At 40.8% G+C, this 25,277-nt stretch overlaps 1 protein-coding gene across 14 annotated transcripts in view; it reads right to left on the reverse strand.

Moving 5' to 3' along the window:
• Positions 1 to 25,277, reverse strand: part of NIN (ninein) — a 108,944-nt gene that overhangs the window by 29,373 nt on the left and 54,294 nt on the right. For 8 of the 14 annotated variants that reach the window (XM_077940987.1, XM_077940986.1, XM_002805038.4 and 5 more), the window contains 14 exons: positions 23,723 to 23,869; positions 23,075 to 23,242; positions 22,141 to 22,277; positions 21,661 to 21,801; positions 21,188 to 21,362; positions 17,609 to 17,719; positions 17,137 to 17,226; positions 14,844 to 14,982; positions 12,855 to 12,976; positions 10,929 to 11,431; positions 7,565 to 9,706; positions 5,886 to 6,011; positions 5,708 to 5,777; positions 3,682 to 3,897 (listed from right to left, as the gene is read on the reverse strand). In XM_077940987.1, the coding sequence (XP_077797113.1) occupies positions 3,682 to 3,897; positions 5,708 to 5,777; positions 5,886 to 6,011; positions 7,565 to 9,706; positions 10,929 to 11,431; positions 12,855 to 12,976; positions 14,844 to 14,982; positions 17,137 to 17,226; positions 17,609 to 17,719; positions 21,188 to 21,362; positions 21,661 to 21,801; positions 22,141 to 22,277; positions 23,075 to 23,242; positions 23,723 to 23,869 (4,287 nt within the window). The remainder of the gene's footprint in view (positions 1 to 3,681; positions 3,898 to 5,707; positions 5,778 to 5,885; positions 6,012 to 7,564; positions 9,707 to 10,928; positions 11,432 to 12,854; positions 12,977 to 14,843; positions 14,983 to 17,136; positions 17,227 to 17,608; positions 17,720 to 21,187; positions 21,363 to 21,660; positions 21,802 to 22,140; positions 22,278 to 23,074; positions 23,243 to 23,722; positions 23,870 to 25,277) is intronic. The other 6 variants (XM_077940991.1, XM_015143677.3, XM_077940992.1 and 3 more) reach the window with 1 other exon arrangement.

Genomic DNA, 25,277 nt, shown 5'->3' on the forward strand with positions numbered 1-25,277 from the left:
TCATGGATAGGAAGAAACAATATCATGAAAATGGTCATACTGCCCAAAGTAATTTATAGATTCAATGCTGTTTCTATCAAGCTACCATAGACTTTCTTCACAGAATTAGAAAAAACTACTTTAAATTTCATATGGAACCAAAAAGCCCATATAGCCACAACAATCCTAAGCAAAAAGAACAAAGCTGGGGGCATCACGCTACCTGACTTCAAACTCTACTACAAGGCTACAGTAACCAAAACAGCATGGTACTGGTACCAAAACAGATATATAGACCAATGGAACAGAATAGAGACCTCAGAAATAACGCCACACATCTACCACCATCTGATCTTTGACAAACCTGACAAAAGCAATGGGGAAAGGATTCCCTATTTAATAAATGGTGTTGGGAAAACTGGCTAGCCATATGCAGAAAACTGAAACTGGAACGCTTCTTTATACCTTATACAAAAATCAACTCAAGATGGATTAAAGACTTAAACAAAAGACCTAAAACCCTAACAACCCTAGAAGAAAACCTAGGCAATACCATTCAGGACATAGGTATGGACAAAGACTTCATGATTTCTAAGGTAAGTTTTGCATGTTTCTACACTGTAAAATTACTGTCTTTTTCTTGGAGGAGATACTTTGAGGCTATACAAATCCTGTTTCTCCTCAAACTTCTGCTTATTAATTCTAGCATCTATCAATGCATGTTGTCTACAACTTTTATTACTGGGGTGTTTGCCTAATGATGGTTTTCTATTTTCTTCATTTATTGGAATTAGAGCTGTTGTCTTCCCTCCCCGGTTAATTTTTTTATATCGATATGGACTCATATTTATTTATTCAGTTTTTTTGGTGGCTATACAAGGTCTCACTCTGCTGCCCAGGCTGAAGTGCAGTGGTGCAGTCTTGGCTCACTGCAGCCTCAACCTCCCGGGCTCAAGCAATTCTCCCGCCTCAGCCTCCTGAATAGCTGGGACTATAGGGGCATGCCACCATGCCCCGCTAATTTTTTTTTTATTCTTTGTAGAGATGGGGTTTCACCATGTTGGCCAGGCTGGCTGCAAACTCCTGGGCTCAAGTGATCCACCTGCCTTGACCCCACAAAGTGCTGGGACTACAGGCATGAGCCACTATACCCTGGCTGGTATTTATTGTAGTCTATGTTTATTTCATAATTATTTTATTGTATACTATCATTTATTTTGGTGATCAAATTGTTCCAGCTTTGGCCATTAGGAGCCCCTTCAGCTAGGGGCCTGTGCCCTTTTGACATGTCCTGTCTTTTTTTCAAAGAAACACCTTTTTCCTTCTGGCCCCATGAGATGTTCCAGGCTTATCCTGTATTTTCTCTGCCCCAGCCCTAGAATCATTTTTCCAAGGAACCCTGGTTCCTTTTATAAGAGAATGGTGCTTACTTAGTAACCAAGATCTGGGCAATCCATGCATATATACACATCTATGTTTCTGTATCTATCTAGCTTTTTATATATGTTAGAAACCATGAATTTATACAAATAGATCTCAATCTAACATCAGAGGGCTCATCTTAGCATTCCCCATTGCCCCCCTTGCAACTTCTTCTCCAACAGTGAGAAATCTAGTTCTCATTGCTCACAACCTATTTACTTATTTGTTCAATTCTAGTAATACATATAGTTTCAGAATTACTAACCCATACCTCTCATGAGAATCCTGTTTACTGACTAGATTATCATAGCATGTAGGTACAGTTCATCTTGTCTTTAGCCCGGATAGTATCCAGTCAAGATACTAATTTCTGAATTACTTAAGATGATTGTTTTCTTCCCCAGTGTGGTTATATTATCCATTTATAATACAGTTAGGCTCATCTGTTCATGTATGTGCTCCCTTTGGGTTTCTTCCTCCACCACTACCATATTGATTAGTTTTACTTGTGTACTTATTTTGGGGGTAAGTGAAGAGTATGTGAAACATCATTGTGGTTCTAAGTCAGAGCTATATGAAAAGATAAACTCAGAGAAGTGTCACTGGCCTTTCTTGTCCCTTCTAGCGCATTCTCATTCCTCTGTTCCATCCCTTTCCCATCCGTCCTTTTTAGTTTCTGGTTTATCATTCTTATGTTTCTTTTGCACAAATGAGCAGACATGTATTTTTAATATCCCTTTCTAATACACACAAAGGCATTCTATAGATAACTTTTTTGCACTTTTTTTTTCACTTAACAGTATGTCTTGGAAATCATTTCATATAAATAGGGATTTCTTTTCTTCCTTTAACAGCTACACAGTATTACTTCATGGTATGGACATACCCCCCACATTTATTCACCTCTTCTCCTACATATCAGCATCTATGTTGTTTCCACAATTTTGCAATTGGAAACAGTGCTGCGGTGAGTAACCCTCTGCGTACGAGTTTTCATATTGTTGGGATAGATTCCTAGAAGTGAGATTTCCAGGGCAAAAGCTAGGTACACATGTAATTTTGTTAGGTATTGTCAAATTCACCTACAAAAAGGCAGATCAGTTTGCAGTCTCCCAGCAAAGTATGAAAGAGTCTGTTTCCCCACAGCCTTGCCCACAGAGCATGCTGTCATATTTTAAAACTGATGCCGGTCTTACAGGTGAGAAATTATACAACAGTGTTGTTTTAATTTGCGTTTCTCTACTTATGAGTGATTCTGAACATTTTTCCATAGATTTGAGGGCCATTTTAATCATTTTATTTTATTATTTAGAGATAGGGTCTCACCCAGGCTAGAGTGTAGTGGTGCAGCCTCAAGCTCCTGGGCTCAAGGGATCCTCCGGCCTCAGCTTCCTGAGTAGCTAGGACCACAGGTGTGCGCCACTGCACCTAGCCAATTTTTAAACTTTTTTTAGAGATGGAGTCTTGCTATGTTGTCAAGGCTGGTATTGAACTCCTAGGCTCAAGCTATTCTCCTGCCTTGGCCTCCCAAAGTGCTGGGATGACAGGTGTGAGCCACCACGCCTGGCCCATTTTTATCTTCTGTGTGTGATTTATTTGTTCGTATGTTTCTCCCATTTTGCTATCAAATTTTTGGTCCCATGTCCCTCTATTTTTAAGAGTTCTTTACTAATAGGGATATTAGGCCTTTTTACTGTGGTATATGTTGTGAATATTTTCTCCTAGTTTGTCAGTTGTCTTCTAACTTTGTTTATGGTATTTTATTGCCATGTAAATATTTTTTAACATATAAGTAATTTTTTCTTTTATTGCCTCTGGTTTTTGAGTTACAGTTAAATAGCCTTTCTTTACACCAGGGTTAAAGACAAATTCACCTATATTTTCTTCAAGTATTTGTATAGTTTAATTTTTTTATATTTAGTCTCCCAATCCAATTAAGTTTATCCTTGTGCATGGAATGAAATACAGGTCTAATTTTATCTGCTTCCAAATGTCTACTCAGTTGTTCGGGCACCATTAATGAAAAAGTCCATCTTTACCCCAGTGGGTTGAGAAGCGGCCTTGGCTATATACTATGTTTCCATTTGTATTTGGGTCTAATTCTAGCCTTTCTATTCCACTTATCTACTTGTCTGTTCATGTGCCAGGACCATACTGTTTTAATTACTAAGGCTTTATGTTTAAGGAAGTTTAATACAAACATTTCTTCTATTTCTTGGGATTTCCTCAAAAAAAAAAAAAAAAAAAAAAAAAAAGCTGCCGGATGGCTACAGACCATACCTGCACTTTACAACGTTCCAGTTCTTCTTTCAGATTAAACTTCTCTTGTTCCTGTTCCTCCAATGCACTGTTTCCTGGCTCTTTTTCCTTCTGGCATAGCATTTCTGTTAGACGTTGATTAAGTTCTTGCAGTTTTTCCTGGTTTTGAGAGTTCTTTTGGCTAAGTTCTGTATTTTCCAAATCCAACTGTTGGTTTTTGATTTCTAATTCTGAAATCTAATTAAAATTAAAATAAGTTTTTAAAACTTGTTACCCTACTTGTGCTAAAAAAAAAAAAACAGATCTAGAGACATAATTGTCTTTTCCCTCTCTATGTAAAGTTTAAAATATATATAATTTCAAAACAGAAATAATACACACTCATTATTACAAATTCAATCCATTCAGAAGTGTATGAAGAAGTGAGACACTCAGTCTAACCCCACTCTACAGGGGAGCCCATTGTCCACAGCTGGATACGTGTCCCTCCAGATCATTTTCTATGCATATACAGAACCCATACACACATACAGATTCTTTTCTTCTCTTTAGCAAAAATTTGGAAATTTTATGTTTGGACAGCTTTCTTTTTCTACTTATAATATCTTAAAGACTCTTTCCAGGCCAGGCACGGTGGCTCACGCCTGTAATCCCAGCACTTCAGGACGCCGAGGCAGGCGGATCACCTGAGGTGTCAGGAGTTTAAGACCAGCCTGGACAATATGATGAAACCCCATCTCTACAAAAATACAAAAATTAGCCGGGCGTGGTGGCGTGTGCCTGTAATCCCAGCTCCTCAGGAGGCTGAGACAAGAGAATCGCTTGAACCCGGGGGGCAGAAGTTGCAGTGGGCTGAGATCGCGCCATTGCACTCCAGCCTGGGCAACAAGAGTGAAACTCCGTCTCAAAAAAAAAGACTCTTTCCAAGTCAGTGTGCTCAGCAGCCACCACATACTCTACTTTTGATTGGCTATAGGATATTCCATGTAGTAAGATATTCCATAATGCATTTATCTGTTCCCACATTGATAAAGTTTTTAAAATCATTATTTCTTTTAAATGGATCTTTTAGAAAATCCATTTATACATGGTAGCATTTTGTATTTAGAATTATTTTTTAGAAGTAGGATTGCTAGGTTAGAAGATCTGTATACATACATATGTTCATTACTGTTTCAACAGATACCTCCAATATGTCTTCCTCACAGTGCTACCACCTTATAATCCTAACAACAATGCATGGGCACAGTCATTTCCTCACATCCTTTTAAATACTAGATTACTTTTTGCTAATTCAATAGGTTAAAAAAGAAACACACTGAATTTGCACTTCTCTAATCACTAATAAGGCTAACCATCTTTTGTATTCTTTTTTTTTCCTGTGACTTGACCATTCACATAGACTGCCTATATTTCAACTGGATTTTCCCATTTATTTGTAAGAGTCCAAAATACATTTTGGATGTTAACACCTTGTCTATTTCAAGTGCTGAAAATACTCTTTCCCAATATGTCCTTGTCTTTTGACTGCTTCAGACAGATTCTTAAACGGCCTTCCCTTTTTATAACTGCGTGTTGTAAGATTACACAAATTGAGCACTGAATGGCACCAGCTATCTAAATAAATTGTAATTCTGTGAAATGATATGCTGATTAGCTGGCATTCTGTATATGTGAAATTCGGTCCTTAACTTTCTGCTTTCAATCATGAAGAAAAAGGGAGGGCTAACATTAACTGAAACTGCACAAAGGCTAGAGCTAATATTTCGTAGGTATGGTTTTAGAGGTATCACCTCCCCAACTCTGCTGATTATAAAGCTTTATTAAGCACTTAGGGCCTAGAATAATATATACATTATTTAACATAAAACAGGAAGCTAAGTTTAGAGTTAGTATGAGGTAAGTTTCCATTTTCAAATTCAGAATTTACAACCTTCCCATCATTAGCTATACGTTATTCATTACCGTGTGCTGTAAATTTATAAATTTCAAAAAAAGGGAAAATTTTGGAGTCAAAAAACATTGTGAAATATTAAGTATTCCTTACCTGTTTCTTTAAATTTTCAACTATCTTCTGAACTGCAGCATTTTCTTGTTTTACAGTTTCCGTCTTTTGCCTAAAGGAATGATGAAAATAAAATTTAACGGTTAGACTTTAAAAGTTGATGTAAAAGAATTTTAGTCTTTGCAAAAATGTCTTAGGAAAATGTAAGTATATGTCTTACCACATTTCTTCCTGAGATCCATTTAATTTCCCTAATTTCAGGTTAGAAATGCTATCTTCTTCATTTAAAGTAGTAATTTCATTTCTCAAAATAGAATTTTCCTGTTGAAGCTTTTCAGATTCATATCTGAAGCACAGAGATTGAAAAAAATAGTTACAAGGCAGTCATCTGGCATCTTTGGAAAATATTTTCTAGTAACTTCCAAAAGTCTAAATTAGTAGTCTCTTAGTACTTGGAAATCAAGTTATGACATATTGACACATTTCTTTTGGGAAGTAAGAATTTCACTAAAAGATGTTAGAGAAGTGTAACTAAAAAAACCGTAAGCCTGGAGAAATGAATCGAGACTCAATGCTCATTCTGGTTGTTGATTTTTCTCAATGGCAAGCATATTGCTTTGAGCAAATGACTTCATTTATCTCAGTCTCAAGTCCTACCTGTTCTGAATACACATAAGCCACGTTACAAAGCTATATTAGCTTAGTTTTAGGCCCCTGGGTACCTAGGGAAAGAAAATTCTCTATGTAAATCAAAGGGCCATAATGAAATATGTACACTGTTTACTTCGTGATTTTATTCATCTCATTATATTCTGATTTTTAGGACTAAAAATGGTCTGAAGAAGAGGAAAAACTATATTCAGAATTAAATTATTCCAGAGACATTTCAAACATCCTTTAATAGTTTACAAGTTTTTTGTTTTTTTTTAAACAAATTTGCTGGAAGACTATGCAATTATATTTTACAATGTCAAGTGGACAGTGGTTCAAATTAGTTCTACCTTTATCTCTGCTTTTCAAGCATATTTATTAGAATCTGGAGGCTCCTCAAATTATATGTTCTAAGATAAATTTCCACTGTTTTGTTTTGTCTCTCTCTTTTTTTTTTTTTTTTTTTAAGAGACAGGGTCTTACTCTGTCACCCAGTCTGGAGTGCAATGGCATGATCATGGTTCACTGCAGCTTTGACCTCTCAAGCTCAAGCAACCCACCCGCCCACCTCAGCCTCCCAAGTAGCCAGGACCACAGGTGTGCACCACCACACCCAGCAAACATTTATTTTATTTTTCTGTGGAGGCAGTCTTGCTATGTTCCCTAGGCTCATCTGGAAACTCCTGGCCTCAAGAAATCCTCTTGCCTTGGCCTCCCAAAGAGTTGAGATTGCAGACGTAAGCCGTGGTGCCTGGCCATTTGCACTGTTTATGGGTTATCAGCATGTGCTTCAAGTGATATGAGTACAAAACTATAAAGACAGAACATTTTTTCTATATTAGCATAAGAAATGAGTTCTTATCTACTAAGTTAATAATACACAAAAAGTCATTCATTTGTATATAATGTGTTTCCTCAAAATGAGGAAAGTAACACTTAGCCAAATGAAGTAAGTGCTAGAAAAAAGTTAAAGAGGTACATTGAGGATGCATGTGGTTAAATAGCAAACACTGGCCATTGTGAACTTTCACACCCCATATGAACATTTGTTTGCTACAGAGGAAGGGAATGCCTCCTAAACAAGGTTATTTTATTTGTTAATACGGCACAGAAGCAGAAGGAAGTCTAGAGAGTACTGCTCTCTTCTTGAAGACTAATAGGTTAGTTTCTCTAGACACAGCAAGCAACGGAAGTTAGATCTGGTGAGGCTCTGTGGGATTCGTGACGTCTAGAAGGTACATACATTACCTCAGAAGTTCAACTTTTTGCTGCATCTCACTGCAGGTGATCTGCAAGTCATGCATCATGGCCTTCAGCTCTTCCTCCTTTTCTCCTTGAGAAAGTACATCTTTTTGCTTAACTAAAATAGTGACTCTCTCCTTCAACTTCCTAGTCAGCTCCTGTAGCTTTGTTTTCTCCAGTTCTAACTCTGCTATTGTGGCCTGACGCTGAAAATGTTTGTCTTGAAAGCCTAGGAGAGTAGTGTTTTCCTCCAGTATAACTTGATTCTGTACTCTTGGCCTTTCTTGATGTGTCTGAATTGTTCCATGTAACCAGGCAATTTCATGTGCTTTTACTTTTTCCAAGAGCTGTGTATTCCCCTGCTCAAGGTACTGGTTTTCTTGCTTACATTCTTCTATGACATGATGTACACTCCTAACCCTGGGCACACACTCTTCCAGTGTCTGATTGAGCTGGAGTATATTTGCATCAGGTTCGACTTCCAGGTTCTCTAAACTGGCTTCCCATAAGCAGCAGTCACACCGCTGGACCATGCTTTCCTGCAGCTTCTCAATCTTTCCTTGAAGTCTCAAAACCAGAACATTCAGCTCCTCATTTTCTATTTTGACCTCATCGTAACTCTTTTCCAGGCTAAGGAATGTTTCAGTGACCTCCTCCATTTTCTTCAGCTCATCCTGCAACCTGAAAACCTCTGCAGTGAGTTCTTTGTTATTTTCTAGTGCCTCATCATAGCGTGTCTCCATCATTCTCAGCTCTTCCTGAAGGCAGTCATTTTCTTGGCTCACATCTTCATACAACAGCTTATATTTGGGAGAAGCCTCAGGGATTCTCTCAAGCATCTTTAGTTTCTTTTTTAGCACAGAAACATCAAAAAGTAGGTCCTGTTTCTTTTCAGAAGCTCGATCACAGTCCGCACATAACATCATTAGCTGTTCCTGAAGCTGACTAATCTGATTCTTCAGCTCCCAGGATTCAGTCCTCGTCTCTTCACTGTTTTCAAGCTCAGAAAAACCCTCTACTGAAGCTTCAGACTCCTCTATTTTGACTTCCTTCCTCTGAACAGAGCTCGTCCCTGTACTTCCCAGGTCCTGGACCTCATCATCTTCCAGGTTACTTAGGACATGCCGCCTGGTCACACCTTCTACTTGCTTCGTTCGATTTTGCTGCAAAAACGGCTCTGTTTGTTCCGCAGTATCTCCAAAAAACTCAGTAGCTGGTTCATCCAAACAAGAAGACATTACTAACCCTGGCTCTAACTTTTGTAGCCTCTGTTGCAATCTGGAAATTTCAGTAGCCATTTTCACATTTTCCTTTACTGCCTGTTCATGAGCTCTCTGTAGACTTAAGAGGACGTCCCCATTTTCTTCCAACAGCTGCTCCCCTTGCTGAAGCAGGGACAGGGCTCCATCTCCTTCCACCTCCTCCTCTCCTATCACCTGGGAACCACTCTGAAGCGTGGAGAGAGGAGATGCTGCCTGCTGCATTTCCTTTATTTTACTCTTAAGTCTGGAGATTTCTGTGCTCATCTCAGCTCTTTCTCGATCTGCTTTCTCACAGGTTGTTTTGTGAATGTTCTCCATGGCCAGAAGCTTAGACATCATTTCCTGCCTTTCCTGGTCATGTTCCATTTCTAGTCTTTCCAGCCGCTGGCTGGCCAACTGCTCCGAGGCCCCTGCCTGGCACAGGGCCTCCTCGCGCTCCCTCAGTTCTCGCTCGTGACTGCTCTTCAGCTCGAGAATCTGGTCGGACAGCAGGCTTTGCTGGGTTTCAGATACATTCCTTAGGTCTTCCAGGTCTTGGAGTAGCTGCTCTCTTTCGACAACCATGCTGTTCAAATGTTCTTCGTATGTTTTCTCCAGCATCTCTCTCTCCTGCGTTAGGACCAGAGAAGTTGCTTTCTCTCTCTTAAGAGTCTCTTTCAGCAGCTCCTGGGCTTCCGCACACTCCTGGGTGAGCTCGTCCTTCTCAAACTCCCACTGGGATTTCTCCTCGCGCTGCTGTTCCCGGAGGTCCTTCAGCTCTTGGCGGTAGCGCCCTTCCAGGCTTTGCAGAGCGCTTTCACACCTCTCAGTGACTTTCTGACAATCAGACTGAAACTGGGCTTCTATCTGAGAGGTTCTTCTATTACACTCTGTTTCCATTTTTTCCCTAAATATAGTCAACATACAGCATTATTGAAACTGCCGCCAACTCCAGAAGCAAACAAAAACCATTTTCCCATGCACTGAGAAAGCTGCTAAGCAAACAACTGACATACTCCCTAAAAATGGTCTTAACTTACTCCTGTGTGATTCATTTATACTGGAAAGGGATCTCATTTCTGAAAGCTAAGACTGGCAGCCATAATTCATTTAAAAGACTTACCTCTCTCTGGAGCTAGGGGGAAATCTTAGAAACTAATTTCTCTGGCATACTCCCGGATGTATTTGTTTATGGATTTTTAAACCAAAGACAAAAGACCAAATGCATATTAATCTAATCCGTAACTTGGGAACTATATACCATTCCTTCATGTTAATTAAGCATGCATTATAGGATATCAGTCACATAAATGACACATATTAACAAATTCATTCTGCTTTTGCTTCTTATTTAACAAAGTAGCACCAAGTCAATCAGGATGTGATGAAACAAAGTCCTCAAACAAACCTGGGACTTCACATGAGGAAGGTAAGCACGAAGTGCTGTTTCTTAACTCTGGTAGGAAATGTAATCTTGCCTGGGGTCCAGTTTAGCTTTTCTCAGAAAGCAACATGATTGAACTAGGAAGGAGCCACTTTGGGGATAATCTTATCCTCCTCTTGAGCCTTATAAGATACAATAAATCTGAATACAAGGAATACTTTCCTCTTTTACAAACATAACAAAATAAAAACAGTTCCAATCATCCCAAGGTAGGTTCACATCAAAACAATGGCAAAAGTAGTAAAAAATATTTAAAAGAATCTACTCAATCAATGGGCTACTATGCCTTCTGATTTCTCCAAGTCTCTTAAGCGACTGGCACTTTTTTTTTTTTGACACGGAGTCTCGCTTTGTCACCCAGGCTGGAGTGCAGTGGCACCATCTCAGCTCACTGCAAGCTCCGCCTCCTGGGTTCATGCCATTCTCCTGCCTCAGCCTCCCAAGTAGGTAGGACTACAGGTGCCCGCCACCACGCCCAGCTAATTTTTTTTGTATCTTTAGTAAAGACGGGGTTTCACCGTGCTAGCCAGGATGGTCTTGATCTCCTGACCTCATGATCCCCCCACCTCGGCCTCCCAAAGTGCTGGGATTACAGGCGTGAGCCACTGCGCCCAGCTGCAACTGGCACTTCTTATGCCCTGAGGGATGGCAGCACAGGTAGCTCCGTTTCCCTTCACTTTCTTACCTTCCCTCCTGAAGCTCCTTTTGGTGCTTTTCCAAGAGCTCTTTTCTTAACTCCTCTTTCTCAAGAGTGTGCTTCTCTACCAGGCTCGTCAGCTGCTCCTGGTGAAACCGCTCTAGTTCCTGAGTCAAGCCTCTCACCTTCTCTTCTGTCCAGGCGCGACTCTGAAGGCCTTCCCTCTCCTGCTCAAAGCTTGCTTGAGCCTGCGCCAGTCTAGCCTTGAGCTCCATCTCATGTTCCAGCCTCAGCTTCTCCTGCAGGTGAGTCTTTTCCTCCTCAAGCTTCGCTTGCAGTTGTTTCTTCTCCTCCTCATGCCTGCAAGTGGCCTTATGATGTGCCTCCTTGAGTACTGCTGCTTGCCCCTGAAGTTCAGCAATTTCATTTTTAAGGTCACTTATTTGTTTTTCCAAGGTGTGCATTTCATTCTCGTGCCTTTGCTTCATGTTCTCCTGTGCCTTCTTGCAGCTGACAATGGTTTCATCCAGCTGCTTTTCATAATGGTGCACCTGAAGGCAGAGAGTGACAGCACCACAAGATTACTCAGCTCAAGGCCACTGAAAGCACAGTGATGGAGCAGCAAGTACTTTTTTTTTTTTTCCCTACAAGACATTTCTCATTTCCTGATCTTGTTTTAAAGTAACTGAATTCAACGCTTTAAGCAAGATATTTAAGTCAGGCATGGTTTACATATCTCTTTGAATTGGCTGAATTTTATTAGTCTCTGAACAGCTCTATTAAGAACTGAGCAGCCGTTACACATAGCTACCCTCTGTCTTCCCGTGCATCCTTTCCAACTGTAAACTTAAGTCTTGAAACACATATTTTTTGAGACAGGTTCTCACTGTGTCACCCAAGCTAGAGTACAATGGCATGATTATGGCTCACTGCAACCTTCCATCTCCTGGGCTCAAGCAATGCTCCCACCTCAGCCTCCTGAGTAGCTGGGACTACAGGCACACACCACCTTGACCTGCTAATTTTTTTTTTTTTTTGTAGAGATGGGGTCTCACCATGTTGCCCAGACTGGCCTTGAACTCCTAGGCTCAAGTGGTCTGCCCACCTCGATCTCCCAAAATGTTGGGATTACAGGCGTGAGCCACTGTATCCAGCTGTGTCTTAAAATATTTAATTAAATTCAAATATTTATTGAACACCTATCAGGTACTTGCAGGCCTCAGAACATAATACTCTGGGTAAGACATGGTCCCTGCTATCCAGGAGAAACCAGTCTAGACATGGATATGACAACTATAAGTATAGTAGGCGGCAGAAAATAAAAGGTATAGAAAAAACAGCTACCATGTAACCCAGGGATTCAGTGGAGGGAAAAATCACATTTTAGTTGGAGAAATTCAAGAATGGCTTCATGCAAGAGGCAGCATTAGATATAAATCCTGAAGGGTAAGTAGACTTTCAAGAGGCAGAAAGAAACTAATGTCAGCATAGTTTGTAACAGCACAAGCAAAAGAGGACAGAGTTTTATGGACAACTGGGAATTACCCAGTTCAGCTGGAGGATAAGGTAACTCAAAAGAATGGTGTAAGAGAAAACTGGAAACGTAAGTTGAAGCCTCATGGTAAAGAGTTTAGAGGCCAAGGTTCAGAACTTGTACCTAATTTAGTAGGCAATGCAACATCAAAGGGCTGTTTTTGGTTTCATTGAGATGTTTTTACAAAATAAATTGAGAGATAATATAATGGGTTTCAAGCTTCAAGTTCCACGATTGCCAGGGCTGAAGATATTACATTTTGGAGAAACTCTCCAGAAAAAAAAGGGCCTGGCTATCACCCTACAAAACCATCCTGAGCATGTGGGTTCCCAACATAGAATGTGCTGCTCTATGAGAAAAAGGAATTGGAAATGCCCTACACACATAAGGCTGTCAGAGCCAAAAGAAATTAGAGAAGTGGATTGGTGGGAAGGACTTACTTTATCTTCGAGTTCCAGTCTGAGGCAGCATATGTCCCTGTGATGTTGTTCTTTCATCTGTTCAATGACCAGCTCTGCCTCAATGCTCATATTCAATGGATTGCATTCTTCAGAACCGAGCCCTGAAAACACATGGGACGCATTGATCCTGCAGCAGGTTCTTTCAACAACACAATGTGCATCTGAGGAGGGACATCCAGTTTAACTAAGGAATTGTTTTCAGCCTGAACTGCCACAGATGTGAACTAATAGGAAATCAGGAAAGTAGGAAATTAACAGAGGCCAAGAGAAGTCTTTTCTCTTTTCAAGCATTAGGGCAAACAAGAAGAAATGAAGGTGAACAGATTCTTTCAGCTACAGGCAGTGGAAAAAACCTTAATAGAATCCATCTCTTAGAACAGTAGGTGGTGGTGGGGGTGGAAATTGTTGCTTAAAGGTGGCTACCTCCTAATGGAACTGCTGCAAATTGAGGTAATAGCATGAGGTAGTTTGATCAAACCAACCAGACTCCTACCCATCCAACAAATACTGAATGACGATGTGGCAGGAAAATGAATGGCCAGCATACTAGTTGTTATGCCCTGAGGAGTTAGCTTCATGGGTTACACTATCCACAACCTATCACCCAAAATTACAGAAGACTGGCTATTTCCTATGAATTTCCTGGAGTGTGGGTAGATCCCCATTTTAAATTATCAGCTAAATTTTTAAAAAATAGGGCATAGGTTAGGAACCAGGATACAGGCAGTTGTGGGTAGAAATTCTTAACTCACGCATAAGCTCATCTCTGCAACTGCCCATGATGATGACTAAGAATGACACTAAAAATGCGAAGCATAAGTTGGGGGCTGAGCTTGTATATAGAAGAAAAGATTATGACTAATCTCTTAAGGCAGTGGGACCCAAAATAGCTTTGCATGTGGGGACACACAGGCAGATGGGAGAAAGGAACTTTCTTGGGTATAGGTCTAGCAGCTGCAACTGGCAGTCTTGCTTTGGGTCTTCCCTTCATATTTGATGGCATATTCCCAACTGAGAAGTAACACTCAGGGTGTGAGCCACACCACGATGGTACAGCTTCTTGTCCCCATGAGGAACAACCCCAACACTTGGCCATCTATGGAAAAGTCCATAACAGCTGCCGAGATACATCATATTGTGAGATCCTCAGACTAGAATGAGCTAAGAATCAGAAGGGAGGTATTAAGGCCTCTTCGTCTCCTCCCTCCCCAATCTGTTAATTATTCTGCAGTAAGAGGAGGAAAAACAACGTGTGTAAGAATGACACTCCTATCCCAAGTAGCACTGGGGAAAGTTATTTATAACAGAATGACTGATTATGAGCTTTCTTTGAAATTTAAACTCAACATCCCCAAGAAAAGAGGCAGGCTATCGGGAGAGAGGAAAGGAACTCATTGTTAATGTGGGAGGCTCCCAAACTCTGCCTTCCAAACTTGCCACTCAAAATCTTCCTCAAAGGCCCAGGAGGCCAGTCTGTAATTTATCTTCTTCGTTCTGCTGAGGTAATACAGACATTCAACACAGCCAGTATAAGAAAACCAGCTTTGGATTCTGTAGTTTCTGGCTGGCCTGCTCTCCAAAGCCGTCTTCATACGAGTGAGGCACTCTCCTCGAAGGGGACAGCAATAGCTCAGTGTCTGAATTCTAATACTCCCAAGGCCTGGATTCCCAGATTTGCAGCCAGTTTTTTGTTTGTTTTGTTAAACAAAGCAAATACCCTTGTGGTTTGATTCTTCCATTCCTTTGTTGATGCATATCAAAATCAGATGGAAATGTTCTCATAAAAACTTCAAGGACAAATGAAAAACCAGACCACAAGTGAAACAGCTCAAGAAAAAAGTATGGCCAAATTCTTTTTTTTTTTTTTCTTCTTTTTTCAAGTTGCCAAAGTTTTGCACTTTTATATTGAACCATGGTTCTAAAAACAAGGGTAAAGTCTTTATCTACAGCCTGTCTGAATGTGTTTACCCTGGTCGGGCTCAATGCCACCGCTGTTAGCATCAAGTTCTTCTGACAGTGAGTTCTTCAAGGGAAGCCTGAGCACTCTGCCTTGTGCACGATATTCTTCCAGCTCAGACTGGAGTTCGTCTACTTGGTCTTGTAATACCTAGGGTTTATAAACCAACACAGGTCTTAGATGTGACACCAAAAGCAAGCAACAACAACAACAAAAACGATAAATTGGATATCATCAAAACAAAATATTTTGTGCTTCAAAGGACACCATCAAGAAAGTAGAAATGTTTTGCAAATTACGTATCTGATAAGGGACTTGTAACTAGAATACACAAAAACTATTATAACTCAATAATAAGAGACAATTTTAAAAATGAGCAAATGATCTGAATTGATATTTCTCCAATGATGATATACAGATGACTAATAAATACATGTAAAAGATACTCAATATCATTACCTATCAGGGAAATACAAATCAAAGCCACAATAAGATAATATTTCACACTCACTAGGGTGGTGAGAATAAAAAAGACATACAATAATGACTGCTGGTGAAGAAGTGGAGAAATTGGAACTATCATACTAGTGGGAATATAAAATAGTGGAAGAAGAAGTTTAGCAGTTCCTCAAAAGGTTAAACATCGGGTTACCATATAACCTAGCAATTCTCCTCCTAGGTATATGCCCACACAAAAACTTGCACACAAATTTTCATAGCTGTGTTATTCCTAATAGCCAAAACCCACCAAATGTCCATTAACCGGTGAATGAATAAACAAAATGTGGTATATCTACACAATGGAATATTATTCAAGAAATGAAGAACTGATACATGCTACAACATGGATGAACTTTAAAAACATTATGTTAAATGAAGGAAGCGGTCACAAGGGCTAGTATTGTAAGATTCCATTTATATGAAATGTATGGAATATGCAAATCTGTAGAGACAGAAAGTACACTAATAATTGCCTAGGGCTGGGGGACTTGGGAGAGATTATGGCTAAGTGGAGCAGGGGTTTCTTCCTGAGGAGATGAAAATGTTCTAAAATTGAATGTGGTGATGTTTGCACAATTCTGTCCATACAGTAAAAGACTGAATTTATACTTTCAATGGGTAAAACATATAGTGTACAAAGTTGTTAAGAAAACAAGTGGATGAGGCTGGGCACGGTGGCTCATGCCTGAATCCCAGCCCTTTGGGAGGCTGAAATGGGTGAATCATTTGAGGTCAGGAGTTCAAGACCAGCCTGGCCAACATGGTGAAACCCTGTCTCTACTAAAAAAAAAAAAAAAAAAAAAAAAAAAAAAAAAATTAGCCAGGTGTTGTGGCAGGCGCCTGTAATCCCAGCTACTTGGGAGGCTGAGGCAGGAGAATCGCTTGAACCCAGGAGGTGGAGGTTACAGTGAGACGAGATCACACCACTGTACTCCAGCCTGGGTGACAGAGCTAGATTCCGTCTTTAAAGAAAAAAGAAAGAAAGAAAACAAGTGGATGAACTGGGAGAATTTCTGAAGGTAGAGCTGACAGATTTTACTGATTAATTCATTATAGTTAAAGACATTTAGAAAATACCTCTATTTAATTAGAACCAAGAGCTAAAATTTAATTATAAAAGCAGCAGAAATGTTTCTTTCCTTAAACGTGTACATATATTTCCTGAAAAGGAGTAACTTCATAATATGATTGTTTTCCTCATCTCTGCATAATTAAACTTTTTATCTAAGTAGCCGGAACTCAGTTATATTTGTCTCATTAAAATAAACACGTATTGCTGGTTTAAGAAAAAAATTCAAATTTCTAACTTTAAGGGAATTTTTTTTAAGTCAGAGATTCTTGCTATTTGTAAAAATGTTTCCGTCCCTCCTGGCAGAAATTGGGAATGATTTACTAGCTAAGACTTGAGATGTTTCTGCTTCATTTGCATTTTATAAATAAATGGAGTAAAAAAATGTATTACGGAAAAAAAAAAACCCACAGGACAAAACCAAATCACATCAGATTAGGTCTGCAATGATCAATCAGGAAAGGCTAATTTTTGAATAATAATATTAATAGCTAACATATGTAAGTGCTTACTCTATCCTTGGCTCTGCTCTAAGCACTTTACATATACTCACTTATGGAATTTTTGCTACAACCTTTTGTGGTGGGTACTTTTATTTTTACCATTTTATGCATGAGGAATTGAAGTACCCACAGATTAAGTGACTTGCTTAGGGTGACAAAGCTAGGGAACGGTGAAGCTGGGGTCTGAACCCAGGCACTCCTGCACTTACTCGATTCTCTTTGTCTACCTACCCTGCACTGCTGCTCATATTCATTTCTCATCTGTGTCAGTCTCTCTTCTTGCAGGAAGAACTCAGCACTGCTGGGATCGAGGTCACCAAACTAGAAGGGGAAAAGGGCAGAGCTGTCATTTTTCCCGAGTGCCCTTCTTTGACCCAACACAGCAAAGGCCCAGTTTCTGGTATTCACCCAGTCTCTTGAGTATGATAGGAATGCGACATTTAAACACAAACACCACCAACTGGGTGATGGGGAGAACGCACTAGAGTGACGTGTTCAATGAACACAGGGATCATTTCTCAGTGCCAGGCATGTTCTCCTTCATAACCAACTTAGTAAATTATATCCTTGCAAAAGTTAGAGCATCCTTTAGCTATCCCAGTAATTCCCTAATAAAAATGTTCTGGTGGCATTGCTTCTGTTCTTTTGAGTAAACTACATAAAGTAGGCTGCCTATCAGGAAATAAGATTTGAACAGGTTTACCTTTTCTGCTAACACATTTTCCAAATTTCGCTGAAGTTTGTTCGTCAGATTCTCATATTCTCCCAACTTCTCTGCATTTTCCAGAAGCTCACTTTCCAGACGACTGTTTTCCTGAACAAGCATGGGGAAATTAAATGTGGCACAGATTAAGAAATTAGCAAACTGTGGTACCATTCTATATACAGCATAAATCAGCACTGTAGATTAAAGATGTTTATCCATCTTAAGAGTTGTAGTAGACTACAGGAGGCAAAAGTAAATATAAAAAGGTTGATATCTATTTTATAACAACGAAATAAGTTTGCCCTTTTGTTTTTGACCACATAGAACTGTGCTGTCCAAAACAGGTAGCTGCTAGCAGCCACACTGGGTACTGAGCCCTTGAAGTGTGTCTAGTACAAACTGTAAGTTTAAAATAGACACCAGACTTTGAATAGCCCCAAAATGTAAACTAGCTCAGTAATATTTTTTGTATACTGATTGTGTATCAAAATGATAATGTTTTAGAGATAACTGGATTAAACAAGATTATTTGAAATTAGTTTCACCTGTTTCTTTTCACGTTTCAATGTGGTTACTTGCAAACTGAAGTTATAATGTAAGCCACATATGTGTATCTATTGGACAGCATTGCAGTAGGATATGAAAATATTCTCAATATATAGTAATGACAAATGAAAGAAAATGATTACAAAATACCTTGTTCAGCTGCCAGCAAAAGAGAACTCAGAAAAAGTACAAAAAGTAGAGTAACTCTAGGCCAGGCATGGTGGCTCACGCCTGTAATCCCAGCACTTTGGGAGGCAGAGGCGGGCGGATCACGAGGTCAGGAGATCAAGACCATCCTGGTTAACACGGTTAAACCCCGTCTCTACTAAAAATACAAAAAATTAGCTGGGTGTAGTGGCGGGAGCCTGTAGTCCCAGCTACTTGGGAGGCTGTGGCAGAAGAATGGCGTGAACATGGGAGGCGGACCTTGCAGTGAGCGGAGATCACGCCACTGCACTCCAGCCTGGGTGACAGAGCAAGACTCCATCTCAAAAAAAACAAAAAACAAAAAACAAAAAACAGTAGAGTAACTCTATAATCAATTTATTGATATTATGATTTGGTATATATTTAATGTATAAATTTATTTTGGTTTAAAGATGTAAAAACTGTACATATACATTGCTCATAATTTGTATATGTTTATATTATAATAAAATAACACATCGACTAAAACCCACAAAAGTTTTTTTTTTAAACTTAAAAGGATCTGTATATATAGTATTTTTAAGGAAGATTTCCAACCACATTTGCTAACACACACAGACAGACATGCCATTTGACATTTTTCTTTTCCCGTGTTAAAGGCTGATTGGAAGAACATCATTTTTTAAGTACATTTTGCCAAAAGAATACAGAGCCAGTATATTTTTAGTATATTCTAGTTCATACCCTCATACAGCAATATAAGTAAAAAATAATGTACTTGGAGCATTTAAAAAATACCACCTTCCCCTAAAATGCCAGTTCTATAACATTAATCTTTCAAAGTACGTCTAAATGGAGAGGCTAGAACAATACGGAGTAATCTCTGTGTATCAGGAAGTGCTGGTGCTCTGGAGATTGACAAATCAGATACTATTGCTATCTTGGGGAGGGAGGCAGATGTGGATACAACTCCGTATGACCCAATAGGAAATGTGCTATCTCTTGGCAAGAAACAAGTAAATGTAATGGGAATGAAAAGGTGATTTGGCCTGCAGTGTTGGGGAAAGCCATGAAGGAGCATAAATGTGCTCTGCCCTCTGGGGCACAGAGAAAACTGAGGTAGGGGCAGTGGGGTGGAGGAGGGCATGGCACTGGGACTTGCTGGCAGCAGCTCAAGTTTGAAAGGTATGAGGACGAGCTGCCTTTCAGGAGCCTTGACTGTTAACACATTGTTTTTGTTGCTTTTTTGCAAAGGGTGGTAACAGCGTGATTGTAACTGATCTTTATTTGAGTAACTGGTAGCCATATGGAGGTGGAAGAAATGGAAGAAAGAACTGTTCAGGATACACATTAATTAGCTGAGACATCATGATGAATTCTGAACCTAATCAGAGGCTGGGGAAATGCAGAGGAAGGAGATAAATCTGAGAGTCACTTCAGAGCATCAATGTAACTTACAGACTGATGAGTAATGATGAGGGAAGATGACGAAGAATTTTAGCTTCTGAGACTTACACCTCATGGTGTTGATGTTGATTAGGGAGAAATTCACGAGATGAAATAGTTGGATGGCTAGGGAGTGATAATTAGCTCAGTTTTTGATGTATGGAGTTTCAAGAACCTTTCATGATAGCAGTAACAGCAAACATTTCGTACGTACTTATTATTTCCCAGACACTGTATGTGCATCATCTCATTTAGTCCCCACATCAATGCGATAGGGTAGGTATTATTATGGTGCCCATCAGGCTGAGGAACCTGATCTAAGTTTTCAGTAAGTGGTGGTACCCAGATCTGAACCAGGCAGCCTGACTCCAGAGCCCTTGCACCTTATTATCTGGTGTAAGAGTCCAGTAAAGAGAAGGATCACTTCTTTCACTGAGGCACAGGAAAGAGGGGAGGATGTTTGAGCGACAAGGCACATTTGGAGGCCAAGGTGGGAGGATCACTTTAGGCCAGGGTTCGATACCAGCCTAGGCATCATAATGAGACCCCGTTTCTATAAATTTTTTTTTTTTTGGATGTAGTCTTGCTGTGTCGCCCAGGCTGGAGTCCAGTGGCACAATCTCCGCTCACTGCAACCTCTGCCACCCAGGTTCAAGCAATTCTCCTGCCTCAGCCTCCCGAGTAGCTGTGATTACAGGCATGCACCACCACGCCCTGCTAATTTTTTGTATTTTTAGTAGAGACAGGATTTCACAATGTTGGCCAGGCTGGTCTCGAATTCCTGACCTCAAGTGATCCACCCGCCTAGACCTCCCAAAGTGCTGGGGTTACAAAACACATTTTTAATTAGCTGAGCATAATAACATGAGCCTATAGTCCCAGCGACTTGGCAGGCTGAGGCTGGAGGATCACTTGGGGCCAGGAGTTTGAGGCTGTGGTAAGCTATAACTGCACCACCGCGCTCCAGTCTGGGTGACAGAGTGAGACCCCATCTCAAAACAGAGAGAAGAAAAGGCACATTTGGAGGCCGGGAGAAACAGGCATCCATGCAGCAGGAGGCAAGACCATCTGCTGAGAATGAGGGGGGCGGGCAGGCGAGGAGACAGGAATCTGAGGGTGAGGGCCAGGTTTGGAGTAGCAGCGGGAGGAACAAAGGGGTCAGCCAGGTGCCAAACAGCCCTGAAGACCTAGTGAACCCGCAGTGGGAGAGAAGAACAAGATATGCTAATCAATACCGTGAGCAAAGCAGCAGCCTGGGTAGCCCTGCTGAAATCCAGATTTTAGCAGCGCCCTGCCAAGTCTGGGTGAAGACTCAGCTGGGCAAACTTAGAGGATTTTTGGACTGAACCCTGTGCAAACATGCCACTTCCAAAGCTGTAGTTTTCCACGTGGTGTTCCCAGCAGGGATGCAGACCACAGAACTAATAAGATGATTACCTTTAAAGAGAGGGCAAGGCGGTCCCGGATATAGTTCTCTTCTGTTTTTGCCTTTTCAATTTCCTGTTCAAGTTCTAAACGCTGCTTGCCTGCCTGCTGCAGGATTTGCTCTCTCTCTTTTCGGAGTTCATTTTTTAAGGCTGCTATTCGCTCCTTGTACTCTTCATCCAGTTTCCTGTAAGGAAGAAAAATGGACAAGCTGCCATCACGTCTTTCAGAGGTCCCAGTATCGATCTACCAAAAATGGAAACACAGAGGCACAGAGATGAAAAGCACCTGGATAAAATGTCTAGTGTACCCAGCTTTCCCTTAGGGCTTGACACATCTGAGTCACTCCAGCCAGGTGTGGCCAACAGGCTGGCCAACAGGCTGGCCAGCAGAGTCCCCAGTGCACTGTTCTGCCCCTGCAGCTGCAGGCGCCACTGCGCTGGGCTAGGGTGGTGGGTGAGGAGGAGCCTCACTGCTGGCCTCACCTGAGGTTGTACTCATTCCGCCGCTCTATGGCCGCATGGTGATCATCCACCTCCGAGGCCATTAAAGACTTGAGCTTCTCGGCCTTGTCCAGATCTGATCGTAGCTTCTCTTTTTCTCTGACCACCTGATCAACTCGTTCCCTAGGATCATAAGTACACTGAGTTAATGGGAAACTGTTTCTAAGCAACAAGTAGACCCAGAAAAGCTCTCATCTGGCTTGCATCAATGCAGAAGCAAAACCAAGACAACCAAAACCCTCCCAAAGCAAAAAGGCATTCCACCTTTCCCTTCAAAAGCCCACACGTCAATCTAAGTTCTCCTTAATTTTTCTATAGTTTAAGGAAGATGTGTGCAACAGTTGGATAGAAGATGAGCGCCATTTGCATACAGAATAGAAGGATGTCTATCCAAGGCATCTGAATGACATGCTGGACAAGTAGGAAAGGGAATGGGGCAGGCGAACCTTCTGCTCAACTCACAACAAATGCCGGATTTCAGCCTTAAAGCTGGCCAGAGCCGCCTGGTGAATGCTGTTCTTGGTGACCAAAAGTTCATTTTCAAGGGCCAGTGTTAATTCTGTCAAGTTGATGTTTCCATCGAGGCTGAAATCCAAGGCCTAGAAATCAGAGCAAGGCATAAATTCAAAAACGAATCACTTATTCCATCCTCTGAAAGCAGAAAACGTGAAGGCTATACAAACTCTGAGAGCTGACAATGATCCAGAAACTAGACAATTCCATTGCTTTAGTGATTGCTTAGGAACAGCCATCAGTCTAGAACATAGTTAAGTTTTCTCTAAGGAAAGCATAACATGGTTATTTGTGCTAAAAAGAAAATTATCTTGGCCAGGTGCAGTGGCTCACACCCATAATCCCAGCTCTTTGGGAGGCCGAGGCATGTGGATCATTTGAGGTCAGGAGTTCAAGAGCATCCTGGCCAACATGGTGAAACCCCGTTTCTACTAAAAATACAAAAATTAGCCAGGCATGGTGGTGTGCGCTTGTAGTCCCAGCTACTTGGGAGGCTGAGGCAGGGGAATCGCTTGAACCCCAGGACGTAGAGGTTGCAGTGAGCTGAGATCACGCCATTACACTCCAGCCCAGGTGACAAAGCAAGACTCCATCTCAAAAAAACAAAACAAAACAAACAACAACAAAACCATCTGGCCCTGTAAATAAACGCAATTGTAAGAGTATTTCTCATGTCAATAATCTGGGGATTAAAAACATGGAAAATACTTAACAAAAGGCTCCTAGTTAAAAGGGCTAAAAAAAGTTACCTCTTATCTTTGAGACCTTGTGAACAGATGTACCATTAGGGAGAAATAAAATCAAATCACAGTTTTCCAAAAAAAAATTGAAAATTTTCAACCCTTCTTCGGTTTGTCATTTTTCTCAATTTTAGCTGCCACACCTTCAGGATCTCCTGGCTGTTCTCAATGCCCTCTTCTTGCCAGGTGTCGAGTATTCTCTCCACAGATGCATGGCCCATCCCATCATCCAGGCAGGAGAAGACCCGAAAGCCAATGGTACTCGTCATTGCTGATGGGGTTGTGGTACGTCGTCCACTCTCATCAAAAGACTGGAAGGAGGAAGAGACTTAAGTAAGCCTGGCTTGATTCCAGGTATTTCAACAAGATATTGGTCAGTCCTGACCACGATGGGTAGAAGGCATGTTCCTCTAATTTACCGTGCCAGGAAAAAGTCGTGCAGCGTCTCTGATCTCTGTTCCCAAGTGAGTCAAGCCTACAGAGCTTAGCAAGACCAACTGTTTTGGTAGAGAGTTCTATGACATAGACGAGATACATCCCTAATTAACACCAGGTTTCTTCTGACCCAGAGCTGACATGACAAGGCATAATTAGTGGTCTTCCCATTGTAATTTATGGTCATTTCTCAAACCCAACCTTCCCTTCCTAATGGTTAAGGCTTTCTAATTCTTCTTTTGCTTCCCTCTCTTTCTTTAGTATTTTGTTTCAGACAACAGATTAATTTATTAGACATTACTCAAATGGGTTCTAACTTTTATTCACAAAGAAAGCACTTTTGCTTATTTTTTTACCTGCATGGAAAGGTGCCTTTTTAGTTGTCTATATGGAGTAGATGCTGATGGTGTAAGGGATTTTCCATTTTTAAACAAACCATAGAAAAAATCTTCTACACTCATTGTACCGTCAGGATCCAGATTATGGAATACTTCCTCGAGCATCTAGAAAAGAGTCACCACATATTTTAAATACTTCGTTGAAAACAACACAAGACCCAAAGTATACTTCTGGCCAATAGTAATCAGCACCATGGTTGGTCCCAGGACTCCAGAAATATAATTATGCCCCTTTATCCTCATTTTACTGATTTCCATTTCGAGTAATGATATGCCCTCGTCCTTCACACAAACTAAATAAAAGTCAATTTCCAACATCTTCATAATCTTATGCAGTTTAGCAATGAACTATATTCTCTTTTACTCACACTCCTACAATAGGCAGTCTTTAATGTTGTTACACATTATTCTTACAAATTTAAAAAAATTACCTAAATAATACAAAGATACGGCTTTCTGGCTAGGCATGGTGGCTCATGCCTGTAATCCCAGCACTTTGGGAGGCCGAGGCAGGTGGATCACGAGGTCAGGAGATCGAGACCATCCTGGCTAACATGGTGAAACCCTGTCTCTACTAAAAATACAAAAATTAGCTGGGCGTGGTGGCAGGTGCCTATAGTCCCAGCTGCTTGGGAGGCTGAGGCAGGAGAATGGCGTGAACCCGTGAGGCGGAGTTTTCAATGAGCCGAGATCACGCCACTGCACTCCAGCCTGAGCAACAGAGTGAGACTGTCTTAAAAACAAAACAAAAAAAATAGATACAGCTTCCCAGTGTCATAACAGCAGAAAGTGGTTAGACATCTGTTACACCTTTACACTGTGGTGACCCTCGGTGATATTTTCTTTATGTTGAATTTTTGAAACTGGTATGCTAACACAGCAGAATTTGGTCTGGGACAGATTACAATGATCTGATTACAATTCAGATTTGGGTTCTGAAATCCATAACCTGGAGTTTAGAACCTTACTTGTAACCATACTGAGTGTGTTGGCTTTTTGCTTTAATGTTTTAGCGCAGGAGAAACAAAGATTTTATGTGTGTGCAATAGATGGGTTCCAAGAGATGTAAAGGCAAGGGAGTTTTGACTGGCTAGTCTGCACTCTCAAATGGTAATCAAATAGCCCCTATCCTGTAATAGGGAAGGGAAGATTGGGCTACAGCCCCATCTAGAAGTTTGCCTGGGAATGGCTGGTTCCCTAGCTCCACAGAGGAATGGGAAGGTGAACAGAGAAACGTGAATCATTGAAGGCACAGAACGAGGAGAAAAGGCAAAACCCTCCCACTAGCAGTCAGATTCTTCTTTATTCTGGGGGCTAAAATGTTTCTACAGGAACATGCCTCCAATGTACAAAACGGAAATCTCTTGGAGAGCTTGTTAAAATGAAGACTCTAATATAGTAAGTCTGGTGGTGGGGATTCAGATGCAGCATTTTTAACAAGCTTGCAGTTGAGGCCCACGCCACTGAGCAGTAAGGAGACAGAATAAGCAACAAATTGCTCTTGTTGCATTTG

This window comes from Macaca mulatta, chromosome 7 (genome assembly GCF_049350105.2).
Source record: "Macaca mulatta isolate MMU2019108-1 chromosome 7, T2T-MMU8v2.0, whole genome shotgun sequence".
Classification (NCBI taxonomy): domain Eukaryota; kingdom Metazoa; phylum Chordata; class Mammalia; order Primates; family Cercopithecidae; genus Macaca; species Macaca mulatta.